Here is a 20108-nt window from a genome sequence, read left to right as displayed (position 1 = left end):
TCTGTTTTCTCAACATTGTTTTCTCATTTCTAACAACTGTCAGGTTAAGCTTCTGGCTAAATTGTTTCCTTCTCTGTCTCTCAAATGCATGTTAAAGAGGTAATTAACTTTCCATTCACAGTCATTTAGCTATTGTTCTTTCCACCTGGTCAGTTTGGCTCATAATTTCCTCTAACTTATATTAGCTCTTTTGCAATATCTAGTAGCTGTATAACTGGCTGGGGCTGCCCTCCTTTTGCTCATACTGACTACAGTCACATCATGGTCACTAATCCTTAAGCCCTGACCACTTCTTCAGCAATTAAAAAACTTCAGCACTTAAAACCCCACCAAATGTAGCACTTGCATCCAGGATAACAGTTCCACTGTAACTATTTCAATATTAGGAAATGTCCATCTGAAACCACTGTAAACTCTCCCAACATTCTCCTTGGTCTCACACAAGGCCTGATGGAGATTTTCCTTTCTCTACACCCTGCAGGGGGAGGGTTGCTGGGTTGTTGGTGCCAATCTCTGTTTTAACACAGCACACAGAAAAAAAAAAAGGGCTCAGTCTTCTCTTTTTAATCCTTTTATTTGCAAAACACTGGATTATCTAGGTGCAGCTTTAATGAATGATTGAAAAGCTATCATCACAACAGGGTTTCTGTAGGCTTAAACTTTTACTTTTGGGCAAGATGAGGAAGGGCCCATAATCTCCAAAAATCAGGCAGTCCTTGGCCCCTTTCCCAAGGGTGCCCCTGGCAGATCAGTCCTTGAGGCTTTCAGTCTTCACTGGCTGCACACTGCCCAGCAGCACAGTTATATTCTCAATACCAGAACAAGTCCTGTTGATTTGCTGTTGCCAGTTCCTCCCTGGAGAAGGGAACCCATCGCTGACAGCCTCCGGCCTGGAGAACTGCAAACCAGAGGCTGCAAGGGAGTCTTGCAAATTCAAATTATTCTGTTTTCTTCTGGGTGTTTTTGCCCCTTGTTACACTTAGTTGCAGCTTTGGCCACACGACTGAACAAGCCAAGGTCATGCCACAACAGCCAATGTTCATTAATCGATGCCCCCTTTTATAGCGTGGGGAATTTCAAAATTCCCAGACTTGAACACTGAATTAGTGGAAGTCTCACCCCTGCCCAGCTCACCAACTAACTAGATGTCTGCATTCACGATTAAATAAGATTGGCTGGGGTCCCCTGTTTGAGTTTCAATCTAACTTACCATTGTCTTACCCACGGCCTCGTTTACTTCTATTCTTTAGTGAACTAAGCTGGCCGGGTTCAGAGGTCTGTTACAGGCAATTCCATCCGTGCAGCTGCAGAGCATTTCCCAGCTGCTGTATCGCTCTGCCCGGGCTCTAAAGCCGGCAGGCAGAGCCCGTGTGCGCTGTTTGCAGCAGGAGCAGCCCGTGGGTGCTGCGGAGCCCTGCCCGTGTCTGCGCTCCAGGGATGAGTGCGCCCGCTCCCCGCTCGGGGCGCGGCCGGGCGGCACCGAGAGCCCCAGATGAGTAACCCCGGCCAGAGGTTTCTCTGTTTTACACACTGCAGCACCCGTGCTCGGCAGCCTTTACAGCGGGGCCGCATCTCCGAGGCTCTGGCTGCCTGCCCGTGTCACGCTGCCGGCCCCCGGGGACACGGGCAGGAGCGCAAGGGGTGCCAGCGGGGTGAAATCCGGGCAGGCTGAGCATCAGCCCCTCCCCAGTGGTGTCTGCAGCCGGCTCTGCGTTTGTTCTCTTCTCCATCTGCCACTTTCGCTGGTCCTTTAGTGAAAAATAGCCCAGCCGAGTTTCTCCCCTGGGCACAGACGTATCTGGGCTTCAGGGGCATGGCTGGGGCTCCCTTGCCTGCATCCCCCGGGGGAGCATGAGAGGGGACACTTCTCAGCAGGCAGGCAGGCAGGTAGGAGCTCACACCAATGTGCCACAGGCAGAAAATGCACAATCCTCACCCAAGCAACACCAGCGGCCTCATCCTGTTCCCCTCCCCGGCTTACCAGGATGAAAGCCCAGAAGAGATATACCCAAAATATAAATTCCTCCAGCTGCTAGTCTTAGATGTAGAGTCTCTGCACTCTATCCTCCTGACTCCTGAGCCTTTTGTCCTGGTTTCCAGCTGGTCTGGCTCACCGACTGCTAGCGCACACAGCCACCCACAGCCCCCTCTCTCTGAATGCTGCCATCCTGGCACACAGGGTGCTTTGCCCCATGGTGTCCCTCCCATCACGGGTACCCCAACCTCCACACATGCCTGTGCACAGACCCTCAGCAGGGAAACAGCTAAAGAGAGCTTGGAAAGCAGATAGGATGTGCTATAACCACCAGGCACAGGCCAGACAGGCGCTTGAGCAGTCCCTTTTGTCCCCTTTCCCTCTGTTTTCCCCCACTGGTTCCTCCCACCTTGGTTCATCCCTTTCCCCACACATCCCACAAGTCCTGAGGGCTCTTCCCAGCATCCTGCAATGAGTTCCGTGTGCTGATCGTCCTGCTTGCTTGGCAGCTGGGAAGGGTTTCCCAGTTCCTCACCACGGCACATGCACTAACCCAGGCAGTGTCCTCTCCCCATCAGGCCACCAGAGCTCACATGTGGAACAGATTCCTGGAGCACTGGATGCCTCTCGTTTTCCTTCCGACAGGTCCTCCAGACAGATTCCCACGCTGGCATCGAACGGCTCTTAAATATTTTCACTGCATGACTGCAAAATCCTAACTCAGGGATTTGACAACATCTCCATCTTGATAATTTACCTGTTCCTCATCTTGTTTTTAGGGACTCTTTGCTTTTTCATTGTCTGCAGCTTCACAGAATCTAGAAAAACGAATTCTTTCAAGTTGCATCTTCAGTACAGTTTTTTTCTCAGATCCGAGGAAAGCTGCTCCTTCTCCTAAGACAACTTTTCCTTGCCAATGTTCTCGGTCCCCTTCAAGGCTGGGCATGGGAGAAAGAGCCCCAGGTTACCTTGTTTTTCCCAGCATCTCCTCTCCTCTGGTGGTGTCGGTGCCAGGCAGGGAGGGAGCAGTGCTGGCCAGAGCCAGCAGCTCCCGTGGGAGCAGCTCAGCAGCGGGGCACGGCTGCAGGGGTCACCTGCAGCCCACCTGTGGCACCTCAGAGGTGAGGTGAAGCCTCGCTGTCCTGCCCGTGCCTCAGAGAAAGCCCCAGGCAGAAAGAGCCCCAGCCCCAGCCCCGCTCCCTTTATAGCTGGAGAGGCCTTCAGCCTGCAAAAAAAAAAAAAAGTTTGCGCACGTTAAAAAAAAAAAAAAAGACATTTCAGGGGAAAAAAAAATTTTAAGAAGATAAAAAGGTCTGTCTCAACCTTTCTTTCGCAATTCTGAGCAACCTTTAGTGCCAAGAACAGCAGTAAATATGCGCTTTTTTCCCAGGAAATGCTTTCTGTGCGTGGGGGTGCTGGGAGGGCACAGGGCGGCAGCGCTGCCCCAGGGCCAGACAGCCCCGGCCGAGGCCAAGCGTGCCCTGCCCCCATGGAGGCGGCGTTCCATGTGGGAATGGGATGGCTTCCATGGGGTGACACTGATGAAACACCAAGCCATGACTCAACAGCTCAGCACGTGGATGTATTTCCTTTAAAACTCGAGCAAGAAAAGCACTTGCGAGCAGTGAACGCACATCTGAGCAGGCTCAGCGTGCTGAACCAGGGGCCAGCACCCAGCCAGGCCCTGCAGGAGCTCACCCAGAGCCTGGCTCCTGTCCTCACCCCCAGCCTGTGCCTTCAGCCTGTGCTGTGCCTGAAACAACTGTGAAAGCAGAGACTAATGCAGATGAAAACCTCTTTTAAGTGATTCCTCTTCTGTGCCCAAGGAACTGTTCACGACAGTCATTCTTCTTCTTTGCAGGATACCCGACTGTGCAAGACATTACTGTTGTTAGACATTTACTGTTAGATATTTATCTGTTATTAGATGTTTGTGTAGATATTTGTTTATTATTGTTAGATACTCATCTGTTATTAAATACCTATTATTAGTAAATATTAGAGTAGAGACTCAACAAGGTAAAGGTCTTGTCGAGCCTTTAAATGGGGGAAATGATGCCTCAGGTTTTAGCTTTTATATTTCTCACATTCTGTGCTGCTTTAGTGTGTGGGTCTGGGCTTCACATTATGGGATGCTGAGCTCTCTGCACAGAGCAGGGAGACAAAACAATTCCTTCTCCAGCTGGGCACCAGGGACAAATGATCCAAATCTCAGGCCCAAGAGCACAAACAACGTGGGCTGAAGAGAGAAAAACAAGAAGGATGGGGCTGCATGGGCTAAAGCTGGAATTGGACAATGAACCCCAATATGCAAATGGAGCAGAACTTATGGAAGTGAGAGACCCTGTGACCAGTTGTGAATTTTGTGACCATTTTGGGTTCACCTGGGGTGCAGCCCTGGCTGGGCTCTTGTGCTGCCCAAGGTGCATCCACTGAGGCCCTTTAATAAATCCCTGCTTTATTCTTTAACTCTGTCCAGCCTCTGCTCTAGCTCAGCCTTCACAAGGCATCAGCGCCATCTCTCCCACACATCAGCTGCATCCCCCACTCTGGCCAGAGGAAGATAAATCACAAAAACCTCTTGGACTGCAGCATGGGGAGCAGGCTGGCGTGCCATGGGTGCAAGTAGGATTGGCCCTGCCTCGGGCTGCCCTCTCGCCCTGCTCCCCACCTCTGTGGGGCTGTGGAGGAGCCCCTGGCTCTGCCCAGGGTGTCAGTGCCGCCCACAGTGCAGGATGTCTCCGGCTGCCATCCCCCCATGACTCAACTAGGTCACCGAGGCGGCGGTGACGGGGCAGGAGGCAGCCAGCGGGGCTTTCTCTGCTCTGAACGCCGCGGGCTCTGCCCATCTGTGACCTTTGCCAGGCCCGGTTTGAAGGGAGAAGTGGTGGGAAGCCTGTCCTCGCTCAGGTTTGCTCTTGCACATCCCCTGGGCACTGAAAGCCCTGTGAGTCCCGCTGGGAGCGAGCCCACTGGCGCTGGGACAGAGGGGAAGGCAGGCCACTGCCATCCTGCAGTGGTGGTGGATTGTGGCAGGAGAACCAGCTGCAACACATCACATCTCAAAGGCTTTTGGCTCTGCTTTGCCAGGTTTCGTGCCCATCTTTTAGGCATCTTTTAGGCAAAGATTCTCCCAGCCAATTTTCTGCTCCCTCCACTGATTTTTCTGTGCTTACATTAATCCTGGCAGGCTAATTTTGCTAATGGATAGAAATATTTGTGGTTATGAGTCATTGGTAGTTGCACACTTGCCATCTACAGAGCCTTGCAGATCTGGGCAGAGATGTTGGTTAGTGCTGGAAAATAAAGCCCCCGTGGCTTTCCATGGCACTCACGCTTGTCCCAAGGTTGTGATGCTCTTAGCCCTGTCTGATGTTCCACCCTGCCTTCCACAGGGACACTGGAATGAAAGAGAGACTTTTAAAAGTCTCCCCTGTCTGCCTGGGATCTTATCATGCCAGCAGGAGTGTCTGAAGAGCTTCCTTTTGGTCCCTTTGCTTTCTAGCATTAGCTTGATATGGGTTTAGGGTTGGATTTAGGCTTAACTGCAAAAAAAATCAGTTTTGTTTTGTTTTGTTTTTTTCTTCCTGGAAAAATTCTTCTGGTATTGGGTGGCTAAATAAAGCAAAAAAAAGAGAAAAAGATAAAAGAAAAAAAAATCCCAGAGGAGTTCATCTGATAATGTGGAAGAGTCCCATCTGCACAGTGCCAGGAGCAGTGCAGTCATGTCTCCCCACCCTGAGATATCATCAATATTGCTTTGACTTGGGCAGGAGATAGGATGGAAAAACTGAAACTGCTCAAATCAGCTGGAAATTTTTAGGCAGAGCGTGTGTCTGCTGCCTCCCAGGAGCCCACCACAGTGGGCAGCCCCAGCTGCAGAACCACCCCTGCCTGAGAGCCACACCCGAGTGCAAAAACCCCAGCAGCCAGAGAGAGCCCAACCCCAACAGAGACACCCTGGCACGGAGAAAGCAGAGGTGGAGGAGAGATTCCAGCCTCTGAAATGGAGATGGCTGGTTCTCCTCCAGCTGAAATGAAAGCCAGGTGCTTGTGGGGCTGCCAGAGAGGCAGATGCAGGCCAGGAGCTCTGTCAGCCTCTGGCTAACTCTGTTACAGGTACAGAAATGTGCACCTGACAGCCCTGGGCAGCACTGCTCCCCTAAGGCTGAGGGAATTGGGAGTGTTCAGCCTGAAAAGAGTCCTGAAACGAGCCCACAAGGAAAATGGAGAGAGACTTTTTTCAAGGATATGAGGGGAATGGCTTCTAACTGAAAGAAAGTACATTTGGACTAGATATTAGGGAAAAAAAAGATGTTTACTGTGAGGGCAGAGAGGCACTGGCAAAGGCTGCCCAGCAGAAATATGAATGTCCCATCCTAGGCTTGGAGAACCTGGTCTAGTGGAAGGTGTCCCTGCCTGTAGCAGGAGGGTTGGAACTGAATGGGCTTTAAGGTTCCAAACCAAACCATTACAGGACTCTCAGGCAGACACCCCAGAGACAGTGGGCTCCAAGTGGTCCCTCCTGTCTCAGCATAGTGTCCCTCAAGCTGAGCAGGGGGGTTTGGTGCTGGGAGTTGTGAGAGCCCTTTGTAGGCCTTCAGTAACACAGCCTGCATGCAGTCAAATCTGGGGTAAAAATGTGCTGCTTAAGGCTGTGATTTCCCCAAAGTCCAAGCAACCCAGTGCTGGCATCCTCAAGGCTTTTGAAATCTTTAAAGATGAAAAAGCAAACCCCAGCCTGTCAGATGCTGACAGTCCTGTGGGGCAGAGGGTTTCTCTGTGCTGGCCACCAGCTCCTGGAGAGGAGCACTGCCTGTGGAGCAGGGACACAGCCTTGTCCCAGCGCTGTCCTCCACCCTGCCCTCGCTGCAGGGGCTGCCCCAGGTCGGCTTCAAAGCCTGTGAGGAGCCCCAGCGCTGCTCTGAAGCCTCAGAAAGGAGTCAAGCAGCTGAGGGAACTGGTGTCCGTGCCCAGCCAGAGCTGCCTGGAGGATCAGGGAGCCCAGAGCATCTGAGCTGCAGCTCTCTGGTGCCACAGGCACTTGCTGTCTCAAACCACAAATTGCTTGGGCAGTTTTTATTTTTGAGCAGTTCTTGCCTCTGCAGAAACACCGGTCCTTCTGTCTCTGTGCTTGCTGGGTTTCATGAGAGCTGAAGGAAGAATAACTAGCTGGTTTCCACAACCAGCAGCTTTGCTATGCAGGGAGCAGGGAGAAATTTCCCTGGAGCCATAACCCAGTGATGCCCCCAGCAAAAGAGAGTGGCAGGGGAACCACCGGAGCGAGCCCTGTGAGCTGCGCTCTGTCCACGTCACCACGAACTGAGCCCGCCTGTCTCCCCTCTCCTCCTCACCAGTCCAGATCTCTGTGGTTTTCTTTTAGACCTCTTCTCAAGCTGATGCCTCCTGGGCTCAAAAAGTCTCTTGGCAATCTGCTAATCCAGCAAATAATCAGCTTAAACAAATTTAATGACTGCTAAGTGCCACATGGCAGCACCCGTGGTTGCAGAACCCTGGCGGGGCTGGGTGGCTTTGCTGGGCTGGCTGCCTGTGCCCTCCCCTGGCTCAAAATCAGCACGAGCTGAGAAATCTTGGGACCATTTTGTCAGCTTCCTTCGCCATCTGGTGACTGCCTGGTGAACGAAGCATGACTTGCTCCGAGGGGTCGTGTGGGAGGAATGGAGGGAATCGAGTTAATAAAGTGGATTTCTGGCTACTGACAGCTGGAAAGCCAACGTGTCAGGGTTAGGGTTAGGGCTGCCAGGTCACTGACAGCAGAGCTCTGCAGTCAGTAATGGCTTAACCCCCTGTGGGAACAGCATTTCATCTGCTCTCTGCGCCTTACACATGCCAGCAGCCAGCATCAGCTCACATGGCCCAGCTGGTGCTAACTCCAGGAGAAACAATTCTGCATTTCTCAGGTTTCCTGTGCCTTCCCACAAAATTAACTCATTAGAGTTACTGGATGCGACATTTCTCTGAGGCATTGCCAAGCTAACATCTGACCTTAAAAAGCTCTTTTTCAAGCTGAATGACTCTATAATTTACAGCACACAGGTTGCCCAAGAGGAGACAAACTGCAGGAAATGAGCTCACAGAGAGGCAGTGGTTGGAGAGCAACTGCTCTGTCATGCATCCACCATATGAGGCTTGCTGTGGACCCTATTCATGGGTGCAGAGCCCTCAGAGAACCGACTGCAGTTCCCCCTTTTCAGCCCTTTTCCCCCCAGGCATCCCCATTGTCACTTCCAGCTCTCCACACACACAGAGCAAAGTCCTGATGGGCTGCACATGGCCAGAGAGGATGGGCTGTGAGAGTGGGCCTGGGGGAATTTCCCAGGGAGGTATTTGCATTTCCTCAGGCTTTGGAGGAGCGTTTCCCACCACGTGTGACTGGCCAGGGGCTGTGAGAGCACCTGGCCAGGGGTAGCCCCAGCAGGGCCCATTCAGGTGGTGACTCTCCTGTACTCTTGTGGCTTCGTGACCCACCGAGATGAACTGAGCTCAAGTGCTCAGCAGGACTGGGTGGGTTTGATGCCTTAAGTTTCAGCTTTCATGTTTTTCCATATTCTGTGCTGCCTAGGTGTGGAGCTCTGAGCTTCATATTAAGTGTTAGGAAGTTCTCTTCGCAGGGTGGGTAGACAAAACAATCCTGTTCCAGCTTGAGACTGAGGACAACCATTATGAGCTTCAGGCCCAAGAGCATAAACCACGGGGAAGTGGAGAGAGCAAACAAGGAGGATGGGATTTCATAACCTGAAGCTCTAATTGCACAATTAACCCCAATATGCAAATGGAACAAAACTTATAAAAGTGTGAAACCTCACGACCGCCTGTCCATTTTGTGACCATTTTGCTTCATCTTGGGTGCAGCCCTGGCTGGACTTCTGTGCTGCCCGAGGTGGATCCACTGAGGCCTTTCAATAAATCCCTACTTTATTCTTTAACTCTGTTTAGTCTCTGTTCTAGGGCAGCCTCTCAAGGCATCAGTTCCATCCTGAAGTCATGAGGGAGCAGGAGGAAATGAGCTCTCCCTCATTTATGATCAATTCTGCGTAACTGGGAAGGTCCCAGATGACTGGAGGTTGTCCACAAGAAGGATGTGTGGAACGACAGGCCCATCAGCCTGGCCTTGGAGGGTTCTGGAGATCACCTGGAGTGCAGTCACACAGCACACACAGGACAGCCAAGGGGGCAGAGCCAGCCAGCACAGGCTTAGGAAAGGCAGCTCCTGCCTCACCAGCCTCATCTCCTTTCATGACCAGCTGTCCCACCTGGTGGATGCAGGGAAGGCTGTGGATGTGTCTGCCTGGGTTTCAGCAAAGCCTGTGACACTGTCCCCCACAGCATTCCCTGGAACAGCTGCAGCTTGGCCAGGAGCACTCTTGGCTGGGTTAAGAGCTGGCTGGATGGCCAGGCCCAGAGAGTGGTGGTGACTGGTGCCACATCCACTTGGCATCCAGACATCAGGGGTGTCCCCAGGGATCAGTGTTCTTTAGCCTGGAGGAGGCTCGGGGTGACCTTACCAATCTCTGAAAGGAGATTGTAACCAGGTGGGGTTTGGGTGTTCTCCCAGGTTAGTTTTGAGAGGACAAGAGGACACAGCCTTAAGCTGCGCCAGGAGAGGTTCAGGTTGGGCATTGACAGGAATTTCTACACAGAAGGGGTGGCTGGACACTGGAGTGGGCTGCCCTGGCAGGTGGTGGAATCCTCAGTGCCACGGTCTGGGTGACAAGGTGGTGCTGCTGGGTCATGGGCTGGACTCGCTGATCTCAGAGGTCTTCACCGACCGAACTGAAGCTGTGATTTGGTGACAAACCCTACAGGAGGAGGCACACACAGATCTTATTTACCCAGACACTACTGAATCCTCTCTGTTAGTCCATGGACGTGTAATTGACTGTGCCCAGCCCAGCAAGGGGGAAAAGCAGCATCCTCACGCCATGCGAGATGCCAGACCCCCTCCCCAGGCAAGCTCTGAACTGGAGGACTGGGACCAAGGACACACATCAGCCTTTGTGCTTGAAGGGTGATGGGCTTCTGCCTGGTGATCCTAGGAAGGAATTAGACTTTAGATGATGTGCCTTAAATAGAAAACTCACTCCTGAAGTGAGCAGAAAACCATAGATAAGGATGATGCAAAGATATTGTTAAACCGCCAAGGAATTTCCCCAACAGAGTGAGATGTGGTGGCAGCCGCAGCCCTCCCAGTCTCCCTTATCCCCCCACCTCAGCCTCTGCCAGGCTCACACAGCCACCACAGTGCCAGGGGATTTCCAGAAGACCCAAGCACACACAGGAGCCTCCAGCAGCAGCACAGCATGGGCTGGTCCCACAGCGCTGCGGGCTTTCCTTTGCACACTTGGTGATGGCCCCACGGTGCCCACTCAGCGAGCTGTGCACCATGGAGGGGAGACATTGGCCATACCCTGGCACCCCCAGGGGCTGGGAGGAGATGTCATGTGGCATCAGCATCCAAGACAGACGCTTCTGGTGCTCGGGTTTGGAGCCCAGAGCTTCCACAGCTGTTCAGTGATGGTGGCTGCTCCCTCCCTCTGCCTCTGTGCCCCGCTGTCCTGTGTGCCCACCACTTCTCTGGCCCCTGGAATGGCTTGGGGTCCCTGGAATGGCAGCTCTGGATTTGGCAGTGATGGCCACACCTGCCCCTGGGTTTTTTGGGTCAATGCAGCTGCAAGGCACTGCCCAGCTGCGACAAGCCCTGGGACTGCTGCTGCGAGCAAGGACACCACTGGCTCAGGGAACACAGCTGCTCGCTCCAGAGGCACAGGCTGAGCCCCACCTCCCACCTGGGCACTGCAGCAAAAGGGGCCTTTTGGAACCCCCTCCTGTGCCACAGGAGAGCAGCTGCAGCCTCCCTGATCCCCAGCTCCCTGTGAACCTCCCAAAAGGCATGGGCACTGCCCACAGCCTTTTCCTGCATGGCTGCCAGCAGGAGCACTTCTTGCTGCTCCCTCAGCCTCCGGACTTCTCCAGGCTTTAAACTTCGCCTGCTCCACTAGAGCAGCACAAGGCAGCAGTGCTGTTACCCTGCCCACAGAGCAAATGTGCCTCAGGCACGGCCCACACAGGGCCCACACATGCCTTCATACTCTGCTCTTTGACAGAAATCCTTTGTGCTTCTTTTGCTCCTCAGTCTCAGTTTGGAGAGCAGCTCCAGCTCCTCTCACCCGTGACACTGACAGGGAGCACAGAGGATGCCCAGGGCATTCTCATGCTGGAGGGTGCTGGGATCACAGGTGTGGGGCACAACTAGAGCACTGATATCAGCCCAGCAGAGAGGGGAGCATGAGACCAAGGATTTATTTCTGCAGGAACTGGAGATCTTGTTCTCATAAAAAACTGTACTAGTCAAAATCATTGCAGTCAGTTCACCACAGCCTCTGGCTAAGGACCACATTTTCCCCTGCGGTTACCATTTTCAGAAAGCATTAACAAATAAACAATTAAATCCCCAGAAAGCAGAAGCTGTGACTAATGGTCTTCAAGTTTCCTCCAAGTTTATATCAGGATGAAAAACAATTACAGGAATAGGGATGAAACCAGACAGTGAGTGAAGGGTTGCTGGGAGAGTCAAGATGCTCCTCCATGGCCTGGACAATCTAGTGTTTAGGCAGTCAGGCCTATACTTTTATTTGTCACATATTCTCTTTTAGTAGTAGCAAAAGCAAGAGCCAGTAAGTGCTTGGGGAAGCAGATGTGTGATGTCAAAAAAGACACCCATGGGAGCTGTGCTCTGCCTGCTCCTCTCCCACCCTCCCTCAGCACATGCAGGATGTGCTTCCACCATGCTGCCTCCACGCCTGGCCTGGCACCTCTGCCCACTTGAGCACCTCTGGGGTCAAGCAAGAAGCTTCAGAAGGGGACCCGCCAGATTATTGCCACAGCCCAGCAGAGGCCCAGCTGTGGTTGGGCACCAGCTCTGAGGTGCAGCCCATTTGCATTCCTCGGCGCTTTGGTGTCGCAGTGAGGACCTGCCTGGGGTGCCTGGAGCTGCCCTTTAGGCAGGAGCACAGCTGTGCCCAGCACTCTCTGGTGAGCTGATCACTGCCATCCAGGCACAGCCCTGCTCCCCCTGTGCCAGCCGAGCCAGCAGCAGGGTGACACACCGGGGCATGGGCCAGCTTGTCCATCACCACCTTCCCAGGAGCCAGTGGGGGTTTGGGTGGAGGCCACACATTGGGAGGTTGCTCCTTCCTCTGCTCACACTTTCGTGTCATTTCTGCGAGATAGGGCAGGGGTTGGTGGTCAGAATTACCTTTCCCCAAGTTACTGCTCAGTCCTGCTGAGCTCACTCCTGGTGTCTCTAGTCCAGACAGCCCATTCATCTTGGGATTGTCTTTTTCTCAAAACAAAAGATCAGCCAAGTCTAAAAGGTTCACAGTGCAATTGTTTAATGATAACTATGTAGCTATAGCCACTGATTAATGACTAAAAAAACAAAATAGCAAAGTTGGTTCAAATCCTGAGGGACTCAATATCAGTATTTCAAAGTGTGATTTCCAAATAGCTGGGGCAGCTCTGTATTAATGACGCACTTCAGACTTTGTTTGCTTTATTCCTTTATTTTTTGGCTGTGGATGTGTAAGTTAAGTTTTAATGAGATCAGCAGCGTGCAGGGGCAGCTCCTCCCTTGAGCACTGGTGGGGAGGAGGCCAGTTTACAGGGATCCAGAGCACGGATTGCTCTCTACAAGGCCAAAGCTGTCAATATGTCCATACCAAGTCCTCGGGAGCTGGAAACAGGAGACTGGGATGAGCTGTAACAGCCCCCACGCAGCAGGGAACAGCCAGGCTGAGCCTTCCAGCAGCACTTTCAGAGTGGCACAGACACGGTGGTGTGTGTCACCCACTGCTGCTGACCAGCCACGGCTGGGCTGTGCTCAGCTGGTCTCTCAACGTGTCTGCATCTGCTGCTGGGCTTCTGTCTTTGCCTCTCCTGTTTTTCCCACTCATGGGCATGCTGAAGACTCAAATGACCCAAAACCCATCAGTGGCTGAGCAGGGTGAGGGGAGCTGGAGCCCACAAAGCCACAAGGGCAGAGGAGCAGCTGCCCTGACAGAGACTGCACCTGTGGCTTGAGGGGTCTCCTCTGAGAGAAACCCGAAATCAAGCCTTGCTTGCTGTGTTTTGCTGGGAAGCTCCAGGAAAATTGCAAAACTGTTTTGGTAATGGTGATGGGCTTCCCAGCCTTCCCCACATCCTTGGCAGGGCAGGTCCCAGGGTCAGCAAACCTCAGGAGCTGCTGCACAGCTCCGTGCTGCTCCCTGCACCCAGCTGGCTGAGCAAAGGCTGCCTCAACGCTTCCTGGGCTTTGGAGACTGGGTTCTAGCCTTCCTTCCTGTCTGCTTCCCATGTTAGCTTTTCCTACATTTCTAATGAAGAAAAAAAAAAAAAAAAAAAAAAAAAAAAAAAGAAGCCTCACCACACTGGGATGTGCTGCTCAGGGCCCTGCTGTCCCAGGGGCAAGGACACGTGGTTTGGCTCTCTTCTGACAGGATTTAGGACTTGCTGCACCAGTGTGTACCAGCTGGTTTGGGGCAACAGAGTAAATACTTTATTTTTTTGCTCCAAGGGCTTTGCAACCCCATTTTTTAGCACTACCAACACAAAGACTTGTGAGATACAGCTGATGCTGTTCCCCAGGATGGCTCCCCAGGGCTCTGTGCAAAGCCTGTGACAGCTCCAGAAGGGACACCAAGACAAAGACACCTCTGCCTTGCTCCCTCCACTGCTGGGGGCTGTACTGGCAGAATAAGGGAATCACACACTGCAGCATCTGCTGCCTACAGTGAAGCTCCAGCCCTGCTCTCACACATCCCCTCTCACGGGTTCCAGGGGAAACCATGGAGCCCTGCTGAGACATTTTGCAGAGCAGAGAGCAGGAGGAATTCAGAGATGGATCTCCAACACACGAGAAAGGAGAATGAGCCTGCAGCATCAATCCTGTAGTGAGCCATCAGAGAAACAGCAGGGCTGCACCTGCACCAGGCACTCCCAGAGCACAGGAGCAGAGCCAGGCTCTTGCTCCCCCCTTTCCTGTCTTCAGGGAATGCAGAGAGTGGATAATAATTACTCTGAAGCCTTTTATTATGGAGTCATTCAATACTCTATTTATTATAGAGCTAAAATCCACATTTGACAGCTTGGAACAAACTTCTGGTGAAGTTTTGGAGACACGAGAGACAGAGGTGAAAATAAAGCAGGCTGAGCTGCCTCTTGCTTTCTTTGTGGTGGGAAAACAGCGTTTTAGTGAGAAATTAAAGTTTCAGTGGAAAAAGGAAGTCTGAAATATTTATGTTGCTCTAGGGAAAAACAGAGTGGCTGCTCCCATCAACAATACACCAACGAACTATAAATATCTGAAAATCAAGCCTACTTTCCACAGAAAGGCTACACTGCACAGACAATGACCTGCTGCTCCTCTGCCAAATCCATCTGGAGCATCCCTGTGAGATATAAATAGAAGTACAGGGCAGATTGCTCAGCCAGGACCAAATCACCTCCTGAGATGCAGAGCTGGCCAGCTGTGCACATGGAGACACGAGCAGGGAAGAACACGCACGGCTGCCAGGACCTGGGCAGGAGCCCTGCTGACACACTCCCAACCAGGGTTTAAAAGCCTTTAAAGGACTCAAAGAGGTTACAGGGTGCTCCATGGAAAGGCCAGAAGCCCTTCCTGTGAGATGGAAGTGGCCCCAGCTCCTGCTCGTTGCTCTCACCACAGTGACATTTCAGAAGTGGCTGTCGTTGCGCAGAAGGAGATATCTGATTGTGGGAGCCTTTAATTAACTATAACCCAGCCTACCGCTGGGAAACTGGTTTCAGAAATTCAAATGGAAACAGTGTTTTTTTTAATTATAACCAACACAGCCCCAGTGAGGCAAGACCGAAGTCTGGGGAGCAAGGATTTGGCTGTTTGGGGGTGCTGATGAGTGCCGCATTCACATCCCTGGCATCCTGCTTGGCACGCAACTGCAAAGGTTTGGTCAGACTTAAGCCAGGTCTGGCAGCTGAAACTGTCTGAACAGTAACAGATTTTCTTTCTGACTGCTACACTCGCAGGGATGCAGATCACATTGATCATTTCTAGGACGAGATGAACAACTTCACCCCAACCCAGGCCACGAAGCAAGCCTGGTGAACATCTCAAGCACTCTTTCCCCTCTGTTCATGAGCTGGCAAGTGGTTTTTCATTACAGATCTAGAAGTGGAAGCAGAAGCAATAGAAACTTCAAAAGTGGCAACTTTCAGTACACTGCATAGCTCCTATAGGGTTAAGAGCATAAGATGCAATTCTCACTCTTGAGGACATGGCAGGTGACGTCTTATCCCTTCCCTTCTGTCTTTCCATATTCTGGCATGACTGTAACAAATTCCAGGCCTGCAGCAAGAGGCAGGGGTCAGAGGAAAAAGCCTTCAATGGTGAAGGCCACTAAAAAGCACACCATGTTGCCCAAGGCAACTTTGAAGTTCCACTGAAGGTTTCTGAGCTAACACCTGTCAGGAACACTTTTGCTCAAGCTTAGCTTGCCACAGAGCTGGCAGGTTCTGGGTGGATCTTGGGGCAAAAGCCAGACCCTGCCAAACTATTTTCTGTGCTGCTTTGAAGTTCAGCAGTGTTACTTATTCATTTTAGAGGGCTAACTACTGTAGTGAAGACAGACATGTCACGTCACAGCCTAACAGTGACACCTGTCAGTACCAGCATCCTGCTCTCAGGGCAGGGGTCCAGGGAAAACCTCCACTGTCCACATGCTCACACACCAGAACTGGAGATGGCACTGCCTGTCTGGGCTCATCTCTGCAAATAAACAACCTGCTCTAATTTTGAGCTTGGCCCTTCCTTCAGCAGGGGGTGGAAAAGCAGCCTCCAATCAGCCACAGGGATTAGCTCAGTTGGTTGGAGCACGGTGCTCATAATGGGTCTGATGCCCATATGGGCCATTCCCCTTAAGTGTTGGGCTCCTGATCCTTGTGGCTCCCTTCCAACTCAGAATATTCCGTGATCCCTTGCAGCTCCATGACCCAAGAAGCCTGTAAAGCATTGTTTATCACAAACATTCACACTCCATGGCAAATGCTTCGAGAACATGTGCCTTTCAGTTTTCAGATCTCTGCAAATGCAGCTGACACGAGTTCCTTGTCAGAGCCTTTGCTGTGCAGCAGCCATACCAAACACCCAACTTTGTCAGGGTGGAATAGATGACTTGGCTCTTCAGAAGACAGCTCAGGCAAACAGCAGGGACATTCTAGTGCCACACTTAGCAATTTGTTTCAGAACCCGCCTGTGATGCTTTCTTCAGATCTGAGATCCTCAGAGCTGCCCCAGAGTTTCTAGCAAACAAACTGAATGCTTTCATTTTACACCAGAAGCATCACAACTATCTGGGAAATCTCCCTCCCACACCCCAAGGGCTGTATTTTGGGTGGCTTGATGATCTCACTACCACACAGTTAGTAAGGTTAAACACTGCTTTTAAAAACTCTCATGTAAAAGTCACTGAGTCAACTTTTAAGCTCAGGCTCGCTCTGACCAGCTTAACAACAGAAAAACAAAACAGTCAAAAGAAGGGGACCAAAATGAATTGTCCATCTTTTCTCCCTCTTAACTCCCCTCTTAACCACACACTGCCAGACTTACCTACAACTGCTCCCATCCTGCCAGGCCCTGCTGCAGTTTTGTGTTGTTGCCTTTCCCAGTTTCTTCATAATCCTAAAGTGATCTTCTCATGAAGAGAGCCACCAATACCTGCCCAGACACTGCCTCTTGCTATGCCTGACTCCACAGCACATCCTGAAGGAGGATGCAGGAAAGGCAGGAACACAGGGACAGCTGCACTGCCCCTTATTACAATGCTGGTGCAACATGAACAGTCACAGGGGTCAGGAAAGGAAGTTATAAAAACAGTAACTGTGAAGAAACATCAGGGATCTGCACCCTCCTCAGTCCCGGGGGTACAGCAGAGAAGAAAACTTCAGGAGAAATATGACAAGTCTCCCATCCAAATACCTTCCAAAGAGGAGGACCAGAATGAAGTGGAACCATGAGCTTCCCCTTTCGTGTTCCCCCAGAAGAAGCTGTTTCAATTCCATTGATCTGGAGGCACACTAAGCGAGTCGCACTTCAGCAGGTACCTTCATGTTTGAGGTCAAACCCAGGTCATGTAGTAAGTACGACACTTTAATGGAATTCTCTTGTTATAATAAGCTGATTCCCAGAACTGACTCATTAATACCTGAAACCCAGAAGGTGGAATTTCTCCTTTTACACAGCGATCTGCACATCTCCCATGTGGAGAGGTGCGGCTGCATCATTTCATAATGAAGTAATACAAGACTGCATATTTTTACAAGGAAGTGATAGAGATTTGTTCATGCTGCAAATCCAAGGAGTCTTCAACACCAAGACAATTCCCTTTTTGCCTTGTTTTGTCACAGTTTCTAATCAGAAGTTCCCCTGGTAGAAGAGGAACAACGTCAGCTAACAGAACTGCTCATATTCACAGGAGCCCACCCCATAATCAGTTAATGAAAAGGCTCTCACCAACTGCAACAGAAATTGGACAAGGGCTCTGGAGTCTGAGCTCAGGAGGGAAACTACCTGAGAGGTGAGGGCAAGGAGGCAGATTCTCCATGCTCACAAAAGAAGACAAGAGCACACCTTATTTAAAACCAACTCTTTCCACTCCCACATTTATTTTTCCTAAAAACAGTCCTTGCAAATGTGTCTTGTTTCTCTTTCCCAACTCAGTGACATTGCTGCAAGTACTCCACAGCACGTGACTCTGGGGAAGCAGAGGAAGCGTCCCACAACTCAGTCCCATTTCCATAGGAAAAGCTGACTCATAAATCACATCATCCTGGAGATGCTGACACAGGTTTGTAAGGAGCATCCGAATGACAAGTCCCAGGAGCAGGCTGGAGCCACCTGAGGGCTGGCAGGGCTGCCCAGCTCTAGCAGAGCAGGAGGCCCTCCTTCATGGCCAGGCGCTGCCGATGGATCTTGTCCTGCTGCAGCTCCTCGTGGTTCGGGTGCCAGAGTTTCATGACAATCCTCTCAATGTTGAGAGCATAGACTGTGTGTGCAGGGATCACTTCTTTGTGCACCTGGAAATGCATGGTGGGAAACAAGCTGCACACTTCCATACACATTTGCCCATGTTACCAGGGAATAACCTCCCTCTACCGCAGGGGCCAGCTCTGCAGAGTGGGAACAAAGGGAGTCTCACAGGGAGAGCTGCTCCCTGCCAGCACTGCCACAGCGGCCAGCACAGCACAACCACCTCTTACACCACTTGCTAAGGGAGTGCCTGTCGGAGTCCAGGACATCCCTCTGGCTGCCCTAGCTGTCTTGAGACCCTGGCATGAAGTCAAAAACACCTGTGGCTTCAATTTTGGCCCGTGGAAGACTGTCGATTTTGTGTGGGAAATTACAAGCCACAAGGGTTTGAGTAGTGTGATATTTGAATTAACACAGGGTGGAAAAGTAGAACTTTGGGATTTTTAGAATGTGATTCAGGGGTCAAGATGGAGGAATTTGGGCATGTCCTAGCCTTCTTCTCCTTTGTCTTGTCCTCCATGTCTTGGTGTGATGGTGACACTTTTCTATCGGTTTAAGGTAGAGACACGCTGTCCAACATAGGTGTTAGATATTGGCATGTTATTGTGAACAGACTATACATAACTTTTGATATAAAAGGTAAACACTGCCTGAGAGGGCAGAGCAGATTGCCATGGCCTCCTTGCTAGCCAGAGCTCAGCAGGTCAGAGAAAGAATGTTCTAGGTGAGGAAAAGTAAACAGCCTTGAGAACACGATCCGAAGCATTCCAGATTCCTTCTTTGGCTGCGACGGGCTGGGAAATGGACTTTTACACTGTTGGGGTCCCAACAAGCTGACCCCCACAAGTGCCATGGTAAGGAAATAGTAATTTTGCTCTTGGGGTGACAATCAATAATTGATCATCAAAACCACAGAAATAACAATTCTGACTAAACATGAGATGAATGCTTGATTACAGCTCTGTGGTCTGTATCCACAATTGTGAGACAAAATCCCAAGGCCTGTTCACAACAGCAGAGATCATCAAGGGGGAATTTCTAACAACTAATTTTAGACATTCAAAGTAGGCAATGCCCCCACAGCTGCCAGAGAGGGAGGGAACCACAGCCATACATTGCCAATGAAAATTCAGCCAGCTGACCTTAAATGCCTCCCCAGGACTGGGGTCATCACAGCCAACCCACTGCAGTGGCCTGCATGCCAGGACCAAGTATTCCTCTGAGTACCCAGGTGGAACATGAGGAGTAAGAAGGGACATGACAGGTAAGGTATTTTGCTGCAGCACTGTCAAAATCTGTCCAGCTCAGTTCTGATATAATCACTGCAGAGGAAGAGTTCACCCATCTTGCACAGCTGTGAGAGAGGGATTTCCTCATCAGCTCTGTGACCAAGGGGATCAGAACGGGCATTAAACCAGGAGTTAACCGTGGGAACAAATCAAAGCCAAAGAAGGAAAGAGACTATGGGAAGAGAAAACAAATCCCCCTCCATGCACATAAACCACGCCTAAGACTGGCATCTGGCACCCAGGGCAGCACTGCCTGTGGCACGAAGGTGTGACATGACCAGCTTACCTGCAGTGCCTCAAAGAGGTCATACATGTTGACTGGAGGCAGGGATGCTGGCAGGGTGTCCCCAGAGCAGGCCAGGAGCAGGGCTGCCTGCTGCTCAGCATCATCAGGAGCGGGCGGGGCGGCCAGGCTCTGACCCGCCGAGGGCGTCGCGCTGCTCGGGGGGCTGGGGGCAGAGCAGGCAGAAAAAACCCCAGTCACAAAACCAGCACCAGCTGTGGCTGTCATACAGCAGGAGCCTTGCTGCACTGCACCACCTGGTGTGGCCCATAGGTACATAAAATTATTTCAGCTCTAATAAAAATTTCTTTTAAATTCCAGTTTAACGAGGAGTGCGGACTGACCCTCAACGTGCTCCAGCCCTGCTTAAATGGTCTCAGCTGTGCAACTTTGTGTTACTCGCAGCCAATAGTCTCTACCCAGCATAAAAATTAAGGCACACACAACACTGAGCTGAAACACTGGCCCTTAGGCAGAGTT

The 20108-nt window shown here is 51.4% G+C and overlaps 1 protein-coding gene across 7 annotated transcripts in view; it reads right to left on the bottom strand.

Annotated features, from left to right (window-relative positions):
- Nucleotides 1-592: 592 nt before the first annotated feature.
- TADA1 (transcriptional adaptor 1) overlaps nt 593-20108 on the bottom strand; it is a 31290-nt gene continuing 11774 nt past the window's right edge. The window contains exons 7-10 of one of the 7 annotated variants that reach the window (XM_053984926.1): nt 19632-19794; nt 16638-18103; nt 13419-15197; nt 12371-12728 (exon numbers count right to left, since the gene is read on the bottom strand). In XM_053984926.1, coding sequence (XP_053840901.1) covers nt 17951-18103; nt 19632-19794 — 316 coding nt within the window. In that variant the 3' untranslated portion in view covers nt 12371-12728; nt 13419-15197; nt 16638-17950. The other 6 variants (XM_053984932.1, XM_053984928.1, XM_053984929.1 and 3 more) reach the window with 6 other exon arrangements.

Source organism: Vidua macroura, chromosome 9 (genome assembly GCF_024509145.1).
Source record: "Vidua macroura isolate BioBank_ID:100142 chromosome 9, ASM2450914v1, whole genome shotgun sequence".
In the NCBI taxonomy this organism is placed as follows: domain Eukaryota; kingdom Metazoa; phylum Chordata; class Aves; order Passeriformes; family Viduidae; genus Vidua; species Vidua macroura.
This window is presented reverse-complemented; position numbering and strand designations above follow the sequence as displayed.